At 42.3% G+C, this 25911-nt stretch overlaps 1 protein-coding gene across 3 annotated transcripts in view; it reads right to left on the reverse strand.

The window, feature by feature from the left end:
• The window catches only part of NUBPL (NUBP iron-sulfur cluster assembly factor, mitochondrial), a 71524-nt gene that overhangs the window by 30165 nt on the left and 15448 nt on the right, over nucleotides 1-25911 (reverse strand). For all 3 annotated transcript variants that reach the window (XM_075843845.1, XM_075843847.1, XM_075843846.1), the window contains exons 4-7: nucleotides 17345-17435; nucleotides 16699-16738; nucleotides 2965-3055; nucleotides 2756-2849 (exon numbers count right to left, since the gene is read on the reverse strand). In XM_075843845.1, coding sequence (XP_075699960.1) covers nucleotides 2756-2849; nucleotides 2965-3055; nucleotides 16699-16738; nucleotides 17345-17435 — 316 coding nt within the window. The remainder of the gene's footprint in view (nucleotides 1-2755; nucleotides 2850-2964; nucleotides 3056-16698; nucleotides 16739-17344; nucleotides 17436-25911) is intronic.

Consider the following 25911-nt stretch of genomic DNA (forward strand, 5'->3'; position numbering starts at 1 on the left):
GTCTTAAATACCGGTGGGTAATTGTATTTGTACAATGTATCAAGGGAGGGGGTCAAAGCTATGCCCAAGTAGGGGAGGTAATGCGTTTGGGTGTGGAAGCCAAAATTTATTTCTATCAGTTTTTGCAGGGGAGGTGGAACGTTACAATACAGGGCCTCCGATTTAGATTGATTCACACGTAATCCTGAGACTGCGGAGAAGGAGCCGAGAGCCGCCATCAGGTTCGGGAGGGAAGTCAACGGCTTAGTAAGAGTGAGGATGAGGTCATCAGCAAAGGGACTTAACTTTTGTTCCCTATTACCAACATTCGGTCCCGTAATATTTGGATTACATTTAATGAGCTCCGCTAACGGTATTTTTTGCTCCATGTAGGTGCGGAATCCCCAGCCACAGCGTTGCCGAAGCTGTGGCCGGGGTTTCCGCTCCAGGAGAAGTCCCAGACTTCATCGTCTATATATGGACAGTGACGTCGGGGTCTTCTCTTGGCCCGGTCCCCTACTCTTGAAACGGAATCCCCGATGCGGTGGCTGGTGTTTCCGTTCCAGAAGAAGTCCCTAACTTCACTCTCCATATGTGGACATTGAAGTCAGGGACTTCTCCTGGAATGGTCCCCTACAGTATAGCTATCTACAGGAAGGTAAGGGGTGCCATCTATGGCAGGGGGGGTGTTATGTAAAAAGGTGCTGTGTTCCCTACAAGGGGGGCTGTTTGGCATTCCCTACAAGGGGGGCTGTGTGGCACTACCTATAAGGGGGGCCATGGCAGTATCTACAGAGGGAAGTGTGTGGCAAAAAAAGTTACAGATGGAATTAATCAGTTTTTAAAAGGGACAGGGAAAAAAAACGGATGCAAAACGTCCGTTTTTATCGGCCGACACTCGGACCCCGTCGTGTGATATCGAGCCTTAGAGCCACAATGGGGGTATTTTTGAAAACAGGAGAAACAGGGTGATAGATTTCGGGGTGTGTTTCTTCATTCTCATGTTCGCTTTACAAAGAAATCGGTCTTTACAATGACACATTTGTGGATATTTTTTTTCACCTGCTTTGCAAGACTTCTTACAAAAAAAACTGTGGGGTCAACATACTCACTATGTCCCTAGATAAATACCTTAAGAGGTGTAGTTTTCAAAATGGGGTCATTTATGGGGGTTTCCATCATTCTGACCCTGAAAACCTAGTTTGGTGCAGGAAAACAAAATGTACTTCAAAAGTCATAAAATTATTATTAAATTTGTAAGTCTTCTAAATTGCTCAAAATTGATTTTATTTTTTCAAAAGTGCTGCCAAAATAGAATAAAGAGATGGAAATATATATTTAATTAGTGACATATTGCAGTTCCAAATAGGGAAAAATTTTTAATTTTTTCAAAAGTTCATACATTTTTCAATTTTTTTAATTAATTTACGCAAATCGTATCAGTCTACTTTTATGACTAAAATAAAGTACATGTGACAAAAAACGATGTCAGAATTACATGGATATGTAAAACTATTGCAGAGTTATACTCTGATAAAGTCAGACATACTAGATTTGACAAATCTGGCTTGGTCATTGAGGTCCAAACAAGCTTGGTCATTAACCCCTTCCCGACATATATGACATACAGTTACGTCATAGCCGGGTATGGGAAGTATGGAGCGGGCTCACGGAGTGAACTCGCTCCATACGATGCTATCGGCTGTATGTTACAGTCGACACTTCAGAGTAATGAGCGGCATCGCGCTCGAGCGCGATCCCGCTCGTTTAAACTCGTTAAATGCTGCGGTCAAGAGCTTAATAGATGCCTGTCAGAATCACGATATACTGCAATACATTAGTATTGCAGTATATCGTGCAACCGATCTAACGATCGCTGGTTGAAGTCCCCTAGGGGTACTAATAAAAAAAGTAAAAAGGAGTTCAATAAAGTTGTTTTTTTGTGTAAAAAAAATAAAAAATATATTAAAAGTTCAAAGAAAAACCCTTTTCCCCTAGAGCATAGTAAAAAGTTAAATAAATCAACATAATTGGTATCGCCGCGTCCGTAAAAGTCTGAACTATTACAATATATCATTATTTAACCCGCACAGTGAACGCTGTAAAAAAAATTGTAAACGCCAGAATGTCTATCGCATGTACACCAAAATGGTATTATTACAAAAAATAATCCCCCATACCACTTAATCAACGGAAAAATAAATAAGTTATGGCTCTCGGAATTTGGCGACACAAAATACATTTTCTTTTTTACACTTAGGTTTTTACTTCTAAAAGTAGTAAAATATAGAAAAAAACTATATATATTTGGTATCGCCAGTGAATTCCGTAAAAACGGTACGCAAAAAAGCATGGAGGAATCGCTGTTTTTTTTATTATCTACCCCACAAATAATTTTTTTCCTGCTTCCTAGTACATTATTCGGCAAAATAAATGGTGCTACGAAAAACTACAACCAAGCCCTCATAGTACTATATCGACGGAAAAATAAAGACGTTATGGCTTTTGGAAGGTGGGGAGGAAAAAAACGAAAATTAAAATCTGAAAGTTGCTTACGACGGGAAGGGGTTAAAGTTTAAAATACTTTCGGTATTAAGGGGTTAATATACATTTCCTGGTGGAATAACAGAGGAGCAGTTCTGAGAGTTGACAGATCCCCTTTATTAAACATGGAAGACCAGCCACTGAACGGATACACCAGACACAGGGATCCAGAGACTTTTCTTAGGCAGACAGTACATTAGTAAGTATTTTAGAATGGGCTGTTTACCCATACCTGAGATCGGGATGTTCTGAGAGATCGAAAGCTGCACATCTCCAGTTCCAGGTGGCATGTCTATAACCAGGTAATCCAACTCTCCCCAATCTACCTGCTCAAAGTAAAAGTGAAATATTACTGCAAGGTAAACTTTGGAAAACATTAGAACATATTTATATGTTAATTACAGTAACAAACATTACTGGTGACATTGGTCATCAACCCACCTGTCTTAGTAATCGCTCAATTGCAGACATGACCATCAACCCTCTCCATACAATTGGAGTGGTCTCTTCCACAAGGAAACCCATGGACATGCTGGCATAAAAAGACAGAAGAATCAGCCAACTGAACATCTTTCAGGCTTAGACATCAAGCTAATGAGTCAGTCTTGTGTGTGTATATAGTCATTAATCTCTGACTCAGTAGATTTGCCTCTGATAACATCACATAGAGGGCATCTGTTTATTATATGTATATTAAATCCAATGAATCATGGTGTTTATTTGCAAACTCATCAGGTATTTATATGTTTATGTAAAGAACACAATGTTAACCCCTTATGCTTCGTTCACATCTGCGTCGGGGTTCTGTCGGACCTTTCCGTCAGGGGAACCCATGAATGGAAACCATAGGTTTCATTTGCATCACCATTGATTTCAATGATGACGGAGCCAATGCCAATGGTTTCCGTTTATCTCAGTTGAGCAAGAGTTCCGTTGTTTTCACAGAATCAATAGCACAGTTAACTATGGTATTTATTCCGTCAAAACAACGGGTCCCTTACACAACAGAGACACACGTAAACCGTTTGCACCGGATCCGTTACCACTGAAATCAATGGTGATGCAAATGAAAACCTATGGTTTCCGTTTGTTTCTGTTTGGATTCCATTCATGGGTTCCCCTGACGGAAGGGTCCGAAAGAACCCATGAACGGAGTCCCGACGCAGATGTGAGCGAAGCCTAAATGACCAAACATTCTTTTTCGTTTTTTTCATCTTCCCATTCCAAGAGTCATAACTTTTTTCTGTCGACATATGAGGACTTGTTTTTTGTGAGACGAGTTGTATTTTTCCAATGGCACCATTTTTGGGTACATATAATATATTGATTATATGGTATATTGTATGTAGTATATTGATTAACTTTTATTACCTTTTTTTTTTTTTTTTTTTTTAAAACACAGCTATTCCCGCATTGTCTTTCGCATTTTAAAATTTACGCCGTAAATAACATGTTACCTTTATTCTATGGGTCGGTATTATTACGGGAATACCGAATGTGTCTAGCCCGCTCAATAAATTCAGCACGTCGGCTGTTTACAGCAGACACGTCAATCTAACAAGCGGGATTCCGCTCATGTAACCCCTCAGATGACGTGGTCAAAAGTGATCACAGCATCTAAGCGGTTAGAAACTGGTGGGCGGCCCCCTGTGCGGTTGCATCGCCCCCCGATAACGTGGTACCAGTGGTGGTCACGGCAGCCTGAATAGCCTAATGAAGGCTCCCAGATCTGCCATCTTTGTACTCCTATTAAGCCCTACCTCCGGCAAAGCTTAGTAGGAACACATCAGAATCACGATATACTGCGGTACATTAGTATTGCAGTATATCGTGCAAGCGATCCAACGATCTCTGGATTAAGTCCCTTTGCAGGACTAATAAAAAAAGTTTAAACTATTACAATATAAAACATTATTTAAGCCGCATGGTGAACGTTATTACAAAAAAAAACAAACGCCAGAATACATTTTTTGGTCACCTCATCTCCCACAAAAAAAATTAAGTGATTAAAAAAGTCTCATGTACCCCAAAATGCTAGCAATAGAAACTACAGCTCGCCACGCAAAAACTAATAATTCTCATATCGCTCATCCAACTAAAACAAAAAAAAAAGTTATGGCTCTCAGAACATGACGACACAAAATACATTTTATTTTTAACAATTAGTTTTTCCCCTTGTAAGTAGTAAGACATAAAAAAAAAACAACCATATAACTTTAATATCGCCTTAATCATATTGACCTGCAGAATAAATTTAACATCATTTTTACTGCACATTGAACATCGTAAAAAAAAAAATAAAAAAAAAAATGGAGGAATTACTGTTCTCTTCCCCATTCCACCTCACAAAGAAATATTTTCCAGTACATTATAAAGGTACAGTAAATGGTGTCATGGAAAACTACAACTGGTCCCGCAGAAAACAAGCTAAATCGAAGAAAAATGTTTAAAAAAAATTATGGCGGTTTGAAGGTGGGGAGGAACAAGCGAAAATGCAAATCTGAAAAATGGATGCGGCGGGAAAGGGTTAAGCAAAAAGTATTTGTTTTTGAATCCCCGCATTCCAAAAGCCGTAACTTTTCTATTTTTCCATCATTGTAGCCATATTCTTTTTGTGGGACGAGGAGTTCACCAAGCGGCTTAATTAATGTGTTAACGTTATTGTTTGGGTTGTTACGATTACGGCTATACTATATATGTGTATTTTTAATTAGGCCCACTAGTGGACTTTACAAAGCTATCTTCTGAACTCTTCTATAATGCTTATAGAAGGCTGTATACCAAAGCATTACTGCCTGTCATTGTAAGGGCTTCTCCACACATAGCGGAATTGCTGCGTATTTTCCGTCAGGTACTGCATACAGAAAATATGCAGAATACAGTAGCAGCAAAGTGGGTGAGATTTAACAAATCTCATTCACACGCTGCATAAAATTTACGACCAGAAATTGACCTGCGGTGCGTATTTTTCGTACCGCAGAATGTCAATTCCTGCTGCGGAAAGTGGACTGAATTCCTGCGTTTTTCAGAGTTGTCACCATCTTCTCCCAGATTGAGAAAAACGCAGCAAAATCCGCACCATTTTCTACAGTAAAAAACTGGGCGTTTTTTTACTTTTGACCAAGTGGGCGTTGTAAAGAAAAGTGTCTGACAGTCACCAATCAGTGACCAATCAGTATCATACACTTCTCTTCATTCACTCACGAAATCACGCTGTGCTGTGAGTACAGCTGGAGATGAATAGAGAGAAGTGTATGACGCTGATTGGTCAGCGTCATACACTTTTCTTTACAACGCCCACTTGGTCAAAAGTTTAAAAAAAACGCCCAGTTGGGCATTAAGAACAAATCTTAAAATCTTCAACACTTTGTCAAAAATAAACGTTTTTAAAAAAAAAACAAAACAGTACTTATCTACATCAAAGCGCCTAATACATTAGGTAGGAGATAGTGCAGTTATAAACTGGTGACAGAGCCTCTTTAATGGCGCTATTTCAAGTTTTCTTGACTTTAGCGCTGAACTGCAGAAAAGACGTGCCACTTTCATGTCGGTGAAGAGGCGGCTCAGAGATCTACAAACCCAGTACTCTATGGCCTATCCTGCAAGGCTTCGTGTCGTGGACGGAGATCGCTCATTATTTTTTGTGACCCCCGAAGGACGCCGACGACTGGGTAAGCCGTCAGCGACTAGCACCTCGGAACTGAGAGGTTTACTGCAGACTTTATGCCAGCCTTACCTGGGCCTTCATATTAAGACGAGATGTTTGCTCCAGGAACCTGTTCGCTTTCTATGTCCTGGAGCTCGTCTTGCTCCTTCACAAAATGGACGCTATGATGTTTTACAAATACACCCTTTCGGATTTGCTTGTCGGTCTTGGTTTTAATAATAATTTGACCGTCATACATTTATTATTCTTTCCCTCTCGAGTATCATTAGATAATAGGTGATATTTTCATATTTAGATACATGGGTTCTTCCCCCATACATGTTTGACCACCATGGCAAGCGTAATACTTTGACATTGTTAGTGTCTTCTAGGGTCGTCACGATACCAGAATTTGGACTTCGATACCGATACTTCGTGTAGTATTGCGATACTCGATACCAAAATGATACTTTGCCAACAAAAAAAAAGTTCTCCCATTTTCTGATGTGAGACACGAGGTGTGATGATTTTTGAACCTCCGTTTGCCTGACATTAATAGTAATTAACCCCATCATGTTCCTCACAGTCATAATGGACAACATTGGGTTAATGTGTGAGGTACATGATGGGGTTAATTTCTATTAATGTAAGACACATGGAGGTTCAAAATTCATTATACCACGTGCCTCACATTAATAAGTGAGAGAAATCCGTTTTTACAGCATTCAGATCATAAATCACGCTAGAAATTTGTTATTACGGTCGCGATGATACCGAATGTGTATATTTTATGTATTGAGACTTATTTGAATGTATTTATTGCAAAAAATGTGTGTATTTTTTTATTTAACATTACTTTAACCCCTTCCCGTCGTAAACAACCTTCAGAATTTAATTTTCGTTTTTTCCTCCCCACCTTCCAAAAGTCATAACTTTTTAATTTTTCCTTCGATATAGTACTATGAGGGCTTGATTTTTGCAGGACGAGTTGTAGTTTTTCGTAGCGCCATTTATTGTGCAATATAATGTACTAGGAAAAAGGGTAAAAAATTATTTGTGGGGTAGAAAATGAAAAAAAAAACCAGTGATTCCTCAATTGTTTTTTGCGCTTCGTCTTTACAGAATTCACAGTGCAATTAAAACAACATGTTAACTTTATTCTGCAGGTCAATACGATTACGGCGATACCAAATATCTAGTTTTTTTTCTATATATTACTGCTTTTACAAGGAAAACATTAAGTGTAAAAAATAAAATTAATTTTTTGTTGCCAAATTTAAGTGGTATGAGGGCTTATTTTTTGAAGGGTAAGTTGGAGTTTTTAATGATGCCGTTTTGGGGTACATGCGAGGTTTTGATCACTTTTATTACATTTTTTCTGGGAGATAAGGTGACCAAAAAAAATAGAGATTCTGGCGTTTACATTTTTTTTAATTTTATTTTTATTACAGCATACACCATGCGGGTTAAATAATGATATATTGTAATAGTTCAGACTTTTACGCATGCAGCGACATCAATTATGTTTATTTATTTTTTTACAATGCTCTAGGGGGAAAATGGGAAAAGGCTTTCTTTTTTTAACTTTTTATATATATTATTTATTTTTACATAAAAAACAACAACTTTATTTTACTAATTTTTACTTTTTTTATTAGTCCCCCAAGGCGACATCAACCAGCGATCGTTGGATCGCTTGCACTATATACTGAAATACTAATGTATTGCAGTATAACGTCTTTCTGACAGACTTCTATTAAGCCCTGCCAGAGGAAGGGCTTAATAGGAGCACAAAGATGGCAGACCTGGGGGCCCCCAGGCTGCCATAGCAACCATCGCCCCCCTCTTTCTAATAATTTAAATGCCGCCGTTGCTATTGACCGTGGCATTTAATGGGTTAAACGAGCGGGATTGCACTCGAGCGTGATCCTGAAATTGATGCTGATAGACGTTTTCTCTTCATACATGCGTTTATAAATAATGTCCCATATGTTCTTATAGGGCTCTATATTCCTCCTCCGGCATCATTGTCCTTAGCAGACCAGGCTGCTGATTTCTTGGCAGCATATTCTGGAGCTAGATTGTTATACATGGGTAACTTTAACATGGTTATGGATAGTGCCCTGGACAGACTTAGACCTACTCCGTTGACGACTTCTTCACCTATGCAAGGCACACTTCACCTTTTGATGTCGGAATTGGGGTGGACTGACATATATCGTTTTAGATGTCTCACCACCAGAGTGTACTCATGCTATTCACTGTGCCATAATTTGGTAATGCCTTATCAATGGTTAGGATGCCTCAAGTTACATATAAACCCAGAGGAATATCTGATCATTCTCCTGTATTGGCTAGTATCCAGCTCCCAAATCTTCCAAGACCGAGGGGATGGAAGATTCATCCATTTTGGCTAACTGTTATTGGTACTAATGATAGGATTCCTGATCAGATACAAGTGTTCTTGCAAGATCATCAAGCCTTTGATAATATTGGGGTTATGTGGGACACTACCGAAGCATATTTGAGGGGCTGCATTAAATCCTCTATTCCATATTTAAAGCGCTCTGCTTCTAGAATGGAGGAAGATTTAGCTGGAAAATGTTCGGAATTGGAGGGGGTGTATGTCGCAGATCCTTCGGATTCTAATAGACAGAAATGGCTGGAGTCTGGGAGACAATATTTGCTGCTCTTACGGGACAGGTCTAACTGTAAACTCTTCTTGAAATCAGTTTGAATTGGGTAATCAATCAAGTAAACTATTAGCTTACATTGTCCGTCAAAACTCTCAGTCTCCTTCCATTCTTAAAATCGGGGGAGTTGATGCGCGTATTATCATGGATAGTGTGGGAATTGCTGAAAGATTTGCCTAGTATTATACGGACATATACACCTCAAGGGTTCAATGTAATACATCAGAACTTAATTTCTATCTAGCGGAGGTTACTTTTCCCACTCTGACGGAGTCTGATAGATTATCTCTTGAGGCCGACATTGCACCAGATGACGTTGCGCGAGCGCTAAAACATTTAGGAAAGGGTTAATCGCCTGGTCTGGATGGGATACCCCCTGAGGTTTACTGTAAATATGAAGAACTACTGACTCCCATTCTACATAAAATTTTTCTTTACTCACACATTATGAGATCTCTACCTGAATCACTGAACGATGCAACTATTGTAATTTTGCGGAAGCCATATAAGGATCCATTGGACTGCGGCTCGTACAGGCCCATTTCACTTTTAAACAGTGACTATAAAGTACATACTACAATTTTGGCAAATAAATTGAACACGGTCATACTAAAGATTATACACCCTGATCAATCAGATTTTATGCCTGGGAAATCTACATCAGACAATATACGTAGGGCTCAGATAGTGATGCAAGTTGGAATACCCTTACAAACGGATTGGGCTATGCCTCGTTGGATGCAGCTAAGGCGTCCGATTCCATCGAATGGCCTTATCTAGCAGTTTTGATCCAATTTGGCTCTGGTCCCCAATTTGGTCGCTGGATATCTACGCTATATCAATCCCCTAGGGCCCAAATTTTGGTTAATGGATTACTTTCCCCATATTTACGGCTGGAAAGAGGGACAAGACAAGGGTGTCCGTTATCTCCATTATTATTTTCAATACCCATTGAACCACTAGCTTTATTTATAAGACAACATACCGCGTACCATGGGATACAGTTCGGTGGTAGGGAAGACAGGATTTGCCTCTATGCCGATGACATGATTCTTTTCATGTCAAGGCCTAGGGACACCTTGCCAGATGCGATCGCCCCAATAGACTGGACTAAATCATATTTTTTTTAACTGTTGCAGGATTTGAATTGAGCATCAGTGGAAAGTAGACTCAAACTAGTATTGAGTTTTAAATATTTGGGTGTGGAAGTAAGATTCCTGGCTCGGATATACACAATAATATCTTACCTCAATTAGAATATGTTAAAGCAAAGTGTAAAATCTGGAGCACGTTACCTTTAGCAGTCTACAGGCATATCAACCTCATAAAAATGATCATTCTCCCTAAATGTTGGAACATATAGCGGTACCTATACCTTTATAATTTTTTTTATAATTTACATGCCCTCTTTCCTTCCTTCATTTGGAGAGAAAATAGGCCAAACCCCAAATTGACATCACTGCAAAGGCCAAAATGATTAGGTGGCGCATCACTCCCAGATTTTTACCTATATTATTTGTCATACCAATTACGTTATTTGACCTCATGGGTCAGTCTAGATATTCTGCCTAATAGAGAACACCATCTTGCCTTTTATATGGATATTCCCAACTTATGGCCCATTCTCAAGGGTATACCTACTTCTTGGAGGAGGTTCCTTCCACTTCATAGAATAGCTGCGAAGGTATGGCTTGCTACTAAGAAATTGCTCTCATTCACTGGCATAGTTGCTGAATTGCCTTTGTGGCATAACCCCTCTATGGTGCATATGTTGGACTCCTTGGACCCACAATTTTGGATAGGACATGGGGTGAGGTGTGTCAGGGATTTATTCTCGGATGGTAGTGTGAAGACCTTTGCACAGATGCAGGCAGATTTTGACATTCCTAGGGACTCATTCTATAAATTTTTGCAGATTAGACATGCCCTACAGTCTCAATACCCTCCAACAGGTTGGACTAGATCTAACTTTCCTCTTATTGGGATTTTCAAATCACAAGGGCCTAGGGGACTGATCACTGCTATATACGCCTTTCTCATTCAATGTAAACTGGCGGCAGCTCCGTAGGTAGTGGAGGATAAATTTAAAAATCTCATACCCGAACTAGACTCAGAGACATGGAAGGATTTGTTACACTCTCATTTATTAGTATCCCCAGCGCCTAATAGGCTGCAACAGCTCTTCATTATTCACCGAAGCTACTTGACTCCAGTAAGGCTCCATAAAATGGGTAGGTGCCCTACCAGAGTGCCACAGATGTAGAGCTCCTGGATCGGATTTTTGGCATATGATTTGAATGTGTCCATGGATTTGATCGTTCTGGACTGATGTAGTGGCACTGCTTAATAATATTCTTCAGTTTCCAATACTACATCTTTTGATACATGTGTATTTCCTTATCCATATTCTGTTTCTTACTATTGCTCTGTGAAGTATATTTAATATTTGCTGTTCATATAGTGCAATGTACTTTATGACATGGACAAGTTGTGATATTTTGATATTGTGGAGATTATCTGCATCTGTGTAAGGTGTTGCTGAGTTTAAAAAAACAAAATTTGCCTGCTATATTTGGTCAAACATTTAATTAACTCACCCCTAATGTGATGGCTGGAACTGCTTCTCTTTGGTGAGGCGTGTGATGTTAGCCGGTATTGATGATGTTGCTACTGTGTCGGTCAGTCTGGAGCGCAGTCGACTCTTTGCAATGGTACGTTTTGGAAAGATATGTCCGGCTTCCGCTTCAGTTTACCTCCGGCGTATTGCAGAAAAGCCAGAGGCAAACTGATGCTAGAACAGATCCCATAGCTTTCTATGGGATCTGTTCTGGCACAGGGGACATCAGTTGTGGCGCCATACGGCGCCGGACCTCCCTGGAAGCCGGATCTAAAAAAGTTACCTGCAGCGTTTCTGGTTCCGGCTCCCAGGGAGGTCCGGCGCCATATCATATCTATTTTAATGGTGTCCAGATGAACGCCAGGTGCTGCCGCATCCACCTTCCAGCAGCACCCGGCAGGAAGGTGGATGTGAGCTAGGAGCGGAATCCCCGGTCATAGCATTTCCGGGGATTCCGCTCAATGCCGAGACCCTGACAACTACCCTCCCACTCAGGGCCGGCCTTAAGGGGTGTGTGACCTGTGCCATTGCACCCCAGCAGGTGGAAGGGGGCGCTGTGCTGGCTCCCTTCCCCTGCTTGTTTCAGAAGCGCCCGGGCCCGGCGACTCAACAGTCGCCTTTTCGCCGGGCCGCTTCTTCACTCAGTGGCGTCGCTACTGCTGTAGCAGCGACACCAGGTATGAGGGCGCCCGTCGGGATGGGGGATGGAACCCCCCGTGGCCAGCGGCGCCGCTAGAAGCCGTCGCGGCTGCCACAGTGGTAGTGACGCCATTATAGCAGAGCAGGGAGGTATCTCCCTGCTCTTCTATCTACCAGCACCACTGTAGATAGGATTCCGCTCCTAGACTGAGCGCTTGAGTTCTCTGTCCATATATTGACAGTGACATCAGGGGCAATTCCTGAAGCGGAATCCCCGTACACCGCGTGACGTCACTGTCCATAAATGGACACAGACGACAGGGGCTTCTCCTGGATTGGAATCCCCGGTCACAGCATCGGCAATGCTGTGATTCCGCTTCAGGAGTTGCCCCTGATGTCACTGTCCATATATGGAAAGAGACATCAAGCGGAGCTCTCCAGGAGCGAAATCCCCGGCCAAAGGGGGATTTCGCTCCTTCAGGGAGCTACAGTGGTGCTATCTACAGGAAGGGGAGGCGCTACCTACAAGGCGGCTGTGGGCTGTGTGGCGCTACCTACAAGGGGGCCCGTGTGGCGCCGCCTACAGAAAGGTGCCAGTGTGGCGCCTCCTACAGAAAGGAGCCTGTGTGGCGCCGCCTACAGAAAGGGGCCCGTGTGGCGACGCCTACAGAAAGGGGCCCGTGTGGCGACGCCTACAGAAAGGGGCCCGTGTGGCGACGCCTACAGAAAGGGGCCCGTGTGGCGACGCCTACAGAAAGGGGCCCGTGTGGCGACGCCTACAGAAAGGGGCCCGTGTGGCGACGCCTACAGAAAGGGGCCCGTGTGGCGACGCCTACAGAAAGGGGCCCGTGTGGCGCCACCTACAAAGGGGCCCATGTGGCGCCGCCTACAAAGGGGCCCGTGTGGCGCCGCCTACAAAGGGGCCCGTGTGGCGCCGCCTACAAAGGGGCCCGTGTGGCGCCGCCTACAAAGGGGCCCGTGTGGCGCCGCCTACAAAGGGGCCCGTGTGGCGCCGCCTACAAAGGGGCCCGTGTGGCGCCGCCTACAAGGTGGCCCGTGTGGCGCCGCCTACAAGGTGGCCCGTGTGGCATTATCTTAAGGGGTACCGTGCCACTATCTACAGGAGGGTGCGGCACTATCTACAGAGGGGACCATGGCATTATCTACAGGGGTGTGTATGGCACTATATACAGAGCGCACTCTGGCATTAGCTACAGGGGGTGTGTGGCACTATATACAACCCTGTTGTGTGAATCCCCGCGTGGTTTGGGGTGGGTAGGAGATGCAGGGTGGTATTGGGTAGCTATAAAGGTGCCAAAAACTATCTACTCCCTGAGGTTAGGGCTAGTGTTTGGCGTCTTTTCAGACTCCTATGGCTGCTTCGAAGATTTGATCTGAGGTCAGTGGACAGCAGCAGCCTTCTGGGCTCGCTCTCTTGGCGCTGCGCTGAATATGACACATGTGACATTACAATGTGTGTGTCAGACTTCAGTGTAGCGCCAAGGCCGGAGCTGAGAAGAAGAGCCCTGACATGGAACACAACAAGTATCTAATCTATCATGTATCCAATCGATCACAAACTATCCACCACTCTTATAAAATTGGCACATTTTCAGAGCCTAGACAACCTTTTTGGTGGATCACTGTGGTACAAACTGATGTTAAAAACGGATGGTAAAAACTGATGACAACTAACGACAACTGATGGTTTTGTAGTCAAAATTTTGAAAAAGTCGACTGCGCTATTGATTCCGTCGGAAAACCGGAAACCTGCCGGATTGGTGACGAACGGAAACCATTAGCGATGTTTCCGTCACCATTGATATCAATGGTGACTGAAACGGAAGCTGTGGTTTCACTTTCACTTTCCATTGCGGGGGGTTCATCCGACGGAAAACCTCAGACGGAACCCCGGAACGGAAAGCGAACGGTGATGTGAACAGGCCCTTACTTAAAGGGGTTTTCCCCATCAGGGACATTTACAACTGGATGTGTCATAAATGTCAGATAGATGTGGGACCCGCATCTATCCTCTAAAACAGGTCCTACCACATTTGTAACAGATTGTAGCACAAAAACCACAGCGGCAGCGGCGGTCAGAGTGAAGTCGGTGCGTACTGTGACGGGAGTGGACCAGTCCAGTCACCTGACTTGAATCATCTGACGGAATCAATAGCGCAGTCGACTGCGCTATTAATTCCGTTGTTAAAATGGAAACCTGCCTGAATGGTGACGAACGGAAACCATTAGCAATGTTTCCGTCACCATTGATATCAATGGTGACGGAAACGGAAGCTGTGGTTTCAGTTTGACTTTCAGTTGCGGGGTACACCCGACGGAAACCACCGACGGTACCCCGGAACGGAAAGCCAACGCTGAGGTGAACAGGCCCTAAGGGTGTGTTCAGATCTGTATCAGTTGCTGTCAGGCTTTTTCACGAGTTTTTACTACAAAACCATCAGTTGTCATCAGTTTTTACCATCCGTTTTTACCACAATGGTCCACAAAATGGTAGTCTAGGCTCTGAAAATGTGCCCCTGTATATAGTGGCACAAACCCCCTGTAGATAATACTGCAGTGCCCTCTTTAGCTAGTACCACACCCCCCCTGTATATAGTGCCAACCCCCTCCCAGTATGTAGTGCCACACATGCCCCTGTAGGTAATGCCGCAGTGCCCTCTGTATATAATGCCACAGTACCACCTGTAGATAATGTCACACAGCCCCCCTGTAGAAAGTGCCACACAGCCCCCTTGTAGGCAGCGCCACACGGGCCCCTTGTAGGCAGCGCCACAGAGAAACTATGGGATCCGTTCCAGAATCAGTTTGCCTCCGGCTTTTCTTAAACACACCGGAGGTAAACTGAAGCGGACACCAGACAACGGCCCCTTAGAGCTACTATTATGAACATCTCTCCACTATAGCGCGGTTATCCCCCTATGACATTATAATAAGGTTCTGTATGTCAGCGCATATGGCCTGAACGGACGCCATTTTTGTGGCATACATCAGGCCCATTAAAGGCTATGGATACGTTCAGAGTATATGTCGGGTGCATTTCCAGATGTGGTGTGAACACCTATAACACATATGGAAGGGGGTTTCATACAATCGTGTTTTTTGGGGGCCATTAATGATGTTTCACTGTGAGGCACATTAGACTTGTAAAGAATAATAATAAAAATCGGAATAATATTTTATTGTTTCACTAAATGACAACATCTGTTGAAAGATTAACCCCTTAACGCCGAAGGACGGATATATCCGTCCTCTGCAGCTGCTAGTTTGTGCAGGACGGCGGATATATTCGTCCTGTGATCGCGCAGGTACTGACAGTTTACCCACGCGATCAGCGGCAGGAGAACGGCTGTTATACACAGCCTGGCTCCTGCCGCAATCGAAGTGCGCTCCGATTCCGGCAGTTTAACCCATTAAATGCCGCTGTCAATAGCGACCGCGACATCTAATGTGTTTGACAGAGGGAGCTCCCTCTGTCACCCCATCGGCGCCCCCGCAAAGAAATCGCGGGTCGTCGTCGGGTTTCCATGGCAGCCGGGGGTCTAACAAAGACCCCCAGTTCTGTCTTCAGCAAATGCCTGTTAGGCCATGCCGGAGGCATGACCTAATAGATTGCCTGTCAGATTTACACTGACAGGCAATAATGCTTTGGTATACTAAGTATACCAAAGCATTATATATGCGATCAGCAGATCGCATAGTGAAGTCCACTAGCGGGACTTAAAAAAAAAAAAGTAAAGCAGTTAAATAAAGTTTGTGGAAAAAAAAAAGAACTTAGTCAAAATAAAACTTTTTTATTTAGTAAAAGTGGCAAAACAAATAACACATACACCTATATGGTATCCCCGCGATCGTAACGACTTGAACAATAAAATGAACACCGCCAGATGAACGGCGTCCAAAAAAAAGCAAAAAACAACGGCAAAATTCTCTCTTTTCTCCCATAAAAAAATGTAATAAAAGTTAATCTATAAGTCCTATGTACCCCAAAATAGTACTAATAAAAACAACACCTTGGCCTGCAAAAATCAAGCCCACATACGGCCACATTGACGGAAAAATAAAAAAATTACGTCTCTTGGAATGCGGCAATGCAAAAAACAAGTAATTTTTTTCTAAAAGGGTTTTTATTGTGCAAACGTAGGAAAACATATAAAACCTTTACATATTTGGTATCCCCGTAATCGTGCCGACCCATAGAATAAAGTTAACATGTTATTTACACTGCATAGTAAACTGCGTAAATTTATAAAGTGAAAATCAATGCTGGAATAGCTGCTTATTTTCAATACTCTGCTAAAATAAAGTTAATCGATATATTATAAGCATCTAAAAATGGTGACATTACAAAATACAACTCGTCCCGCAAAAAACAAGCCCTTATACGGCTCTGTAGATGGAATAAAAAAAAAAAAGTTACGACCGTGAAAAAACAAAAAATAATCCTTGGTCATTAACGCGCAAAATGGCCTGGTCATTAAGGGGTTAAAGTAAGACTTTCATAAGAGAATCACTCTGAACTATTAGGTCTTAAAGCAAACAGAAACACATTATTGCCTTACCATTGAATTCCATAGTTGACAAGAGGTATCATCAAATTCCCTGTAAAAATAGAATACATATAATGATTCACGTGATACTATTTGCGCCATCTTGCTCCGTACAGCGGGGTTATGCTGCCTTTTCTCTTTCATTATTATGTAAAAATATGTTTCACGTATTTCTCCAATAAAACAATAGAGATATATAAATAAAATATATAATTTTGAAAGGTTTTCTGTTGCCCTTCAGTGGCCCAAGTGAAATAATCCCTGCTCTAAATAATAAAAATAGTTGGAGAAAAAGTACTTGGACAGCTTCCCATGGAGGAGAATGACAAAAGTAGTTGGGAAACGTTTAATCCATTTATTGAACTCAAATATTTGAGATGAATAAATTTGTTAAATGTTCTTCGACAGGAAGCGCTGTTCAGGTATTTTTTATTTTATTTTCTCCTCCGCTACTGCCTCTTCACTGAAGTGTGTTCTGATAATACCAGACTATACCTTGGAGACTGTAGCAGCACCCACCCTGACACACAAACAAAGTTTTTTTTTGTGGCCAGGCTATTATTCTCTGATTCTATGATGCGCTTGCTTGTATTTTTTAACTCCTTACATAATAATAACAGTGTATATAGAAAAATTTTGCTTAAAAGACATCACTTACCGTCTGACACCTCTGGATTTCCTTTTAGATTCATCATTCGAGGAATTGATGGTCCATATATATCAGCATCCAGTAGACCTACTGCTTTTACCTTAAAAGATAATTAATAATTTGTAGACTACAGCATTCATATAAATAAGTACAGAAACTAAATGTGGCTCAAATAAAAAAAAGCAGTAACTGCAAATGTAAACTGCACTGGAAAACACAAATTAGTGAATGCCGAATAAAATACACTAAAATTCTGTCTATAGCCATCAGCCTCAGTACTAGAATTTTCATAGTCCTAAACGCACGCATGCACACACAATGCTAGGTTCACTTATTTATGATTCTTGGACACAGCATATTATTTGTAAATACATCTGTAGTATGCTGTATTTGAGGAGCGTATGGAGGACTGATCTCTCCAGAAGACCACACAGTGCCCAAGGCAATTTACCTTATCCAGGGTAAGTGAAGAGATGTAAAAAGAAGATTGGAGTACCATTTTTTACTGTAGAAATTCTAATATACAATGGGATCACATTCCGTTCGGTGAAAGTATGGATTAATATATAGTAGAAGAAAAGCCAGCTTGTGAAAGTTACATTAATGTGGAGTTATAAACAGTAGTACATAAAGGGGTGGGCAAGCTGGGTAGTGGGAGAAGCTGCTGCAGGAGAGACCACAGAGGTCAGGACATAAATCACACAGGGACATGTTATAACACATATGATAAGCAATGTAAATACCTCAATCAATGAGAGAACTGGAGGTTAGAATTAAAGGGGACCTGTCACTAGGTCCTAAAAAGTGAACCATAAGTCTCCCCTTACTAGCGCTCTCCTGGACTCTAGAAGTGCTTTTGGGTTTTTTCAAGGACCCACATTCCTGAGATATGTCCCCCAGTTGTTTCGGGGCTAAATATGGTAATGAATTGCTGGCTAGCCAAGAGGACGTCAATGCCAGCGATTCTCCTGAGGTGGAGCTACCTCACAGCTTCTGACACTTTCCGATCAGCGTGTAGCTGCTTTACTCACACGGTTTTAGCTCAGCGTGGTCTCACGTCCTCTTGGCTAGCCAGCAATTCATTAGCATATTTGGCACTCAAAAAACCAGGGGACGTATCTCAGGAACGGGGGACCTACAAATAAAATAAAAGCACAGCTGGGGTCCAGGAGACAGTGGTAGTAAGAAGGGGAGACTGATTATTTAAGTTTTAGGACCTAGTGACAGGTCCTCTTTAACATGCCTTATCAGCTAAGGCTAAAGATCGCTTGTCCCCATACATTTCTATCATGTCGGCAGCACGTCAGGGAAATGTGCTTCCGACAACGATAATAGTTAAAGGCATTTAAAACTATACAAATCAGCCAATGAACGAGTGTTTGCTCTTTCATCGGCTGATCGTTGCCCTGCTTACACAGGATAATTATCTAATTATCGTTCTGTGAACGATTGTTTGCCCGATAATTGGTTGGTGTAAAAGGGCCCCAACAGTCTTGTTATTTCTTTGGTGGGTACTGGCTGTCAAACATCTCTGGTGTCTCTTATCTAAAAAAACAAAAAGGATTAGGCAGGCGAAATCCAACTTGTCTGATCCTTGGGTACACAACATAGGAAACCTTAAGGGTCAGTTTGGCGTCGAAAAATGCGCCAAAAAACGGCTGAAAATGTCTCCCATTGATTTCAACGGGAGGCAGAGGCGTTTCTTTTCCCACAAGCAGAAAAACCGTCTCGCGGGAAAAAGAAGCGATATGCCCTATCTTCGGGTGTTCACGTCTCTGACCTCCCATTGACATCAATGGGAGGCAGAGAAAGCATATTCCGCTGCGTTTTTGGCCGCGGGCAAAGAACGCGGCAAACGGCGTGCAGGCAGATCAAATTCTGCCTCAAAATTCCAAACTTAATTTTGAGGCAGAATTTTCTGCCTGCAAAAAACTCTGTGTGAACATACCCTAACAGACAGTTAGGATGGAGTGACACAAAAAACATGCAACCAGACATAGGAGGAAATCCATAGAAATATTACTTCCATTAACCCCTTCCCTCTTTAGCCACTTTTGACCTTCCTGACAGAGCCTCATTTTTCAAATCTGACATGTGTCACTTTATGTGGTAATAACTCCGGAATGCTTTCACCTATCCAAGCGATTCTGAGATTGTTTTCTCGTGACACATTGGACTTTATGTTACTGGCAAAATTTGCTCGATATGTTCAGTATTTAATTGTGAAAAACACCGAAAATTAGCGAAAAATTGCAAAAATTAGCATTTTTCTCAATTTAAATGTATCTGCTTGTAAGACAGGCAGTTATACCACACAAAATTGTTGCTAATTAACATCACCCATATGTCTACTTTAGATTGGCATCGTTTTTTGAACATACTTTTATTTTTCTATGACCTCCCAAGGCTTAGAACTTTAGCAGCAATTTCTCACATTTTCAAGAAAATTTCAAAAGGCCATTTTTACAGGGGCCAGTTCAGTTGTGAAGTGGTTTTGAGGGCTTTATATATTAGAAACGCCCAAAAAGTCACCCCATTTTAAAAACTTCACCCCTCAAAGTATTCAAAACAGCATTTAGAAAATGTCTTAACCCTTTAAACATTTTACAGGAATTAAAGCAAAGTAGAGGTGAAATTTACAAATTTCATATTTTTCTGCAGAAATAAATTTTTAATACAATTTTTTTTATAACACAGAAGGTTTTACCAGAGAAATGCAACTCAATATTTGTTGCCCAGTTTCTGCAGTTTTAGGAAATATCGCACATGTGGCCGTAGCGTGCTACTGGAATGAATCACCGGCCTCAGAAGCAAAGGAGCACCTAGTGGATTTTGGGGCCTTATTTTTGTTAGAATATATTTTAGGCACCATGTCAGGTTTGAAGGGCTCTTGCAGTGACAAAACAGTAAAAATCCCCCAAAAGTGACCCCATCTGGGAAACTAGACACCTCAAGGAAATTATCTAGGGGTGTAGTGAGCATTTTGACCGCACAGGTTTTTTACAGAAATTATTGGAAGTAGGCCGTGAAAATTAAAATCAACATTTCTTCAAAGAAAATGTAGGTTTAGCGATTTTTTTTCTCATTTCCACAAGGACTAAAGGAGAAAAAGCACCGCAAAATTTGTAAAGCAATTTCTCCCGAGTAAAACAATACCTCACATGTGGTAATAAACGGTTGTTTGGAGACACGGCGTGGCTGAGAAAGGAAAGAGCGCTATTTGGCTTTTGGAGTTCACATTTAGCAGGAATGGTTTGCGGAGGCCATGTCACATTTACAAAGCCCCTGAGGGGACAAAACAGTGGAAACCCCCCACAAGTGACCCCATTTTGGAGACTACACCCATTGAGGAAATTATCTAGGGGTATAGTGAGCGATTTGACCCCACAGTTTTTTTGCAGAAATTATTGGAAGTAGGCCCTGAAAATAATAATCTACATTTTTTCAAAAAAAATCTAGGTTTAGCTAATTTTTTCTCATTTCCAGAAGGACTGAAGGAGAAAAAGCACCACAAAATTTGTAAAGCAATTTCTCCCGAGTAAAACAATACCCCACATGTGGTAATAAACGGCTGTTTGGACACACGGCAGGGCTTAGAAGGGAAAGAGCACTATTTGGCTTTTTGAGATCACATTTAGCAGGAATGATTTGCGGAGGCCAGGTCACATTTGCAAAGCCCCTGAGGGGACAAAACAATGAAAACGCCCAAAAAGGGACTCCATTTAGGAAACTACACCTCTTGAGGAATTCATCTAGGGGTGTAGTGAGCATTTTGACCCCACAGATGTTTCATAGAATTTATTAGAATTAGGCAGTGAAAATAAAAACAGTCCTTTTTCTTCAATAAGACGTAGCTTTAGCGCAAATTTTTTCATTTTCTCAACAAATAAAGGAAAAAAAGAACCCAAAATTTGTAAAGCAATTTCTCCCGAGTACGGCAATACCCCATATGTGGTCATAAACTTCTGTTTGGGCAAACGGCAGGGCTCAGAAGGGAAGGACCGCCATTTGGAGTGCAGATGTTGCTGGATTGGTTTCTGGGCGCCTGTGGGCCCAAAACAGTGGAAACCATTTTGGAAACTACACCCCTCAATGCATTTACCAAGGGGTGTAGTAAGCATTTTAACCCTGCAGGTGTTTTGTAGAAATTAGTGTTCACTCGATGTTGCAGAGTGAAAATGGGATTTTTTTCCATAGATATGCCAATATGTGGTGCCCGGCTTGTGCCACCATAACAAGACAGCTCTCTAATTATTATGCGGTGTTTCCCGGTTTTAGAAACACCCTACATGTGGCCCTAATCTTTTGTCTGGACATATGACAGGGCTCAGAAGTGAAGAGTACCATGCGGAGTGGAGGCCTAATTTGGCGATTTACAAAGTATTGGTTCACAACTGCAGAGGCTCAGATGTGAAATAATAAAAAGAAACCCCTGATAAGTGACCCCCACTATGGAAACTGCACCCCTCAAGGCATTTATTAAGGGGTGTAGTGAGCATTTTCACCCCACAGGTCTTTTCCATAAATGAATGCGCTGCGGATGGTGCAAATTAAAAATTTATATTTTTCCCTAGATATGCCATTCAGTGGCAAATATGTCATGTCCAGCTTATGACGCTGGAGACACACACCCCAAAAATTGTTAAAAGGGTTCTCCCGGGTATGACGATGCCATATATGTTGAAGGAAACTGCTGTTTGGGGACGCTGTAGGGTTCAGAGCTAAGGGAGCACCATTTGGCTTTTGGAGAGCGGATTTTGCTTGGTACTATATTTGTTTGAGTATTGCTGGTGTTTTATAATGTGGGGGTACATGTAAGCGGGGCGGAGTATATAAGGGGCATAGTCAGGTGGTATTAAAAAAAACTAATAATCCATAGATGTGTGTTACGCTGTGAAGCAATCCTTTCCGCACAGGCCAGTGTCGCACTGATAAATGGTGTCATTTCTTATCCCCCTTTTGGTCCACACTCCAAATTTGCTGGGAATTTTGCTGGGAAAGTGTTGTCCTTGCATAATACGGGCACCGTCGCTTCCAGCGGATATGTTTGGGCTCTCCCCTTCCTGGTTCCCTAATTTTAGGTCCTTGATAAATCGCAGCTTGAAACAGAAGAAATGTTCCTCTAGGACCTGCACAACTGCATATTTTTTTATTTCCTGACTTATTGGAGCCATAACTAATTTTATTTTTCATAGACGTAGCGGTATGAGGGCTGGTTTGTTGCGGGACGAGCTGTAGTTATTATTGGTACCATTTTGGGGTACATGTGACTTTTTGATCACCTTTTATCCTATTTTTTGGGATGCCAGGTAAACAAAAAAACGCAATTCTGGCACAGCTTTTTTCTTTTTTTTTATACAGCGTTCACCATGCGTTATAAATTACATGTTAACTTTATTCTGTGGGTCAGTACGATTCTGGCGATACCTAATTTATAGCACTTTTTTATGTTTTACAACTTTTTGCACAATAAAATAACTTTTGTAAAAAGAATGTATTTTTTCTGTCGCCAAGTTGTGAGAACCATAACTTTTTAATTTTTTTGTCGACGGAGGTGTATGAGGGCTTGTTTTTTGCGGGACGAGCTATAGTTTTCATAGGTACCATTTTTGGATACGTGCGACTCTTTGATCACTTTTTATTCTAATATTTGTAGGGCAAAGTGACCAAAAAACAGAAACTCTGGTAAAGTTTTTTAAGTTTTTTTTTTACGCTGTTCACCGCGTGCAATAAATAATATAATATTTTGATACCTCAGGTCGTTACGGTCGTGGCGATACCAAATACATATGGTTTATTATTATTTTTCAATAATAAAGGACTTGATAAGAGTAAAAGGAGGATTGTGTTTTATTTGATTACTTGAAACTTGTATTGTTTTCAAACTTTTATTTTTTGCACTTTTTTATACTTTTTTTACACTTTTCTTCAAGTCCCACTAGGGGACTTGAAGGTCAAACGGTCAGATTTATTTTTTTCTAATACATTGCACTACCTATGTAGTGCAATGTATTAGATCTGTCAGTCATTCACTGACAGCAAGCCGATTAGGCTTCGCCTCCCGGCGGGGCCTAAATCGGCTTCCGTAATGGCAGAGCAGGAGACCATTGTGTCTCCTGTTGCCATAGCAGCAGTCGCCAGTCCTGATTGCCTATCAGGGCTGGCGGTCTGCTAGTAACCGCTACGATGCAGCCATCGCTTTCGATGGCTGCATCGAAGGGGTTAATGGCAGGGATCGGAGCTAGCTCCGGTTCCTGCCGTTACAGGTGGATGTCAGCTGTACAGTACAGCTGACTTCCACCGCTGATGATGCCGGATCAGCTCCTGACCCGGCGCCATCTTGCCGGCAGCTACGGAAGTCGATCAGGCTCCGCCGCCGGGCGGATCTTGACCGGCTTCGGTGCTAGGCAGACCGGGAGGCCAGTATTAGGCCTCCGGTTGCCATTGCAGCCACCGGAACCCCGGCAATTTCATTGCTGGGGCTCCGATGAGCTGCAAACACCTTAAGTGCAGCGATCGCGTTTGAGCGCTGCACTTAAGGGGTTAATGGCAAGGATCGAAGCTAATTTCGGTCCCCGCCGTTACAGTCGGATGTCAACTGTGAGATACAGCTGAGATCCGACGATGATGGCACCGACTCAGCTTCTGAGCCGGTGCCAAACATTTGACGTAAATGTACGGCATTTTGCAGGAAGTCAATGCTTTCCATGACGTACATTTACGTCAAATGTCGGGAAGGGGTTAAAGGGGTTATTTGGGGATCGAACATTATTAGCAGTGTACGCACTGCAGTATGGGAGTACACTTGCTAATATTCATTCCGGTCCCCCATCGCGCTGATTATGAAATTTTAATTGATTTTTATAGCGCTGGCGGGGTACCAGAAGTCTAGTGGCGCAGTCTTCCTTCATGCTGACACAACTCATCGTCATGTGACCGGCCCCGCTGTATTCTATGTAATCGCTGTAGCAGTAGTACAGCGATTACATAGAGTACAGCGGGACCAGTCACAAATCGACGAGTCGTGTCATCATGAAGGAAGACTGCGCCACTAGACTTCCGGTCCCCCAGCAACGCTATAAAAATCAATTAAAATCTCATAATCATTGCGGAATGTATATTAGCAGTGTACTCACATACTGTAGTGAGTACACTGCTAATACTGTTCAGTCCCCACATAACCCCTTTAATTGTCAGAACCGTCTTAATTTTCACAAGGGATGGTCAAAAAAATATTTTCATGCTACCAATCAGCAGACAGTAAAGTGCAGTTCCCCAAACAGATCCCCAGGCAAACTACAGGAATTTTAATTTCCCCAGGCAGCCCTACAGCACTTCTGAATCACCCACACAGCTGTCAGGGTCATGAACCTACACTTTAATGGTAGGCACACACTAGGCGGATATGCTGTGTAAAACTACACAGCGTATCCGTCCTGGAACTCGCAGGGAATTCCATCTGAAAAACCACACCAGATTGTTGTGCAGTTTTCGGGCGGCATGTCTGCTCTGGAAATCCTGCAGGAATAATAAAAATAAAAAAGTTTATACTTACCCCAGACCTGGTCACAGCGACATGTGCCTCTCTTCTGAGAGTAGCCTGACCTCCCTGGATGACGCTGTAGTTCATGTGACCGCTGCAGCCTTTGATTGGGTTCAGCAGTCACATGGGATGAAACGTCATCCCAGGAGGCCGGGCTGCGCTCATAAGAGAGGATTGTGTCGCTAGGACTACGGAAGGGGGCAAGTATAAACTTTTTTAATTATTTCATACGTTTTTTTTTTTCTCACTTGCGATTTTTGTGCTGGAACCGCAGCGTTTCCATCGCAATTTTGCGCTGGAACCGCAGCGTTTCCACCGCAAAAGTCCTCTTTGCTGCGGGTTTTACCTCCCCATTGAATTCAATAGGGAAAACCTTCAACAGTAGAGCAGGGATTCCGCAGCATAAATTTACATGCTGCGGCTTTTCAGCCGTGTGGGGATGAGATTTGTTCACATCTCAACCACACTGCTGCTACTGTAATACGCTGCAGATTTTCTGCAATGAAATCCGTTACGGAAAATACACAGTGTATACGCCCAGTGTGTTCCTACCCTAAGGATATAAAACACACATACAGCAACCCCTCCTCGGCTGAGTTGCAGCCGTGATGTGACTGGAAACCACCTGCACGCGGGTGGTTTTTGTTCACATCACGGATGCAACTCAGTGGGGTTTTCAAATGACTGCAATGTCTGCGTTTTAAGTAGGTAAAAAGCAATTTTACCAGCAATAATCGTGCCAATATATGGTAAAACTATGTGTGTACATACCCTAAATGCCTGAAAAAAAATTGAGGTACTAATAAAAGCAGTTTAATAATGTTTAAAACGTACCTATACCTTTCAGATGATTTTTCAGAATAAGCCGTCGTGTATGTACATGAGAAACAACACCATATCTGCCCATTATATGACTTGTGCCTGGCATTTATCACCAGTTTTCCCCTGTTGTAGGCTCTATTTCTAAAAGTTTGCTTTCCCCTGAGTTCAGCTTGAGAGGGGAAGGAGATTGTGCTGTGAATGGGAGGCATTG

The sequence above is a fragment of the Rhinoderma darwinii genome, chromosome 12 (genome assembly GCF_050947455.1).
Source record: "Rhinoderma darwinii isolate aRhiDar2 chromosome 12, aRhiDar2.hap1, whole genome shotgun sequence".
Lineage (NCBI taxonomy): Eukaryota > Metazoa > Chordata > Amphibia > Anura > Rhinodermatidae > Rhinoderma > Rhinoderma darwinii.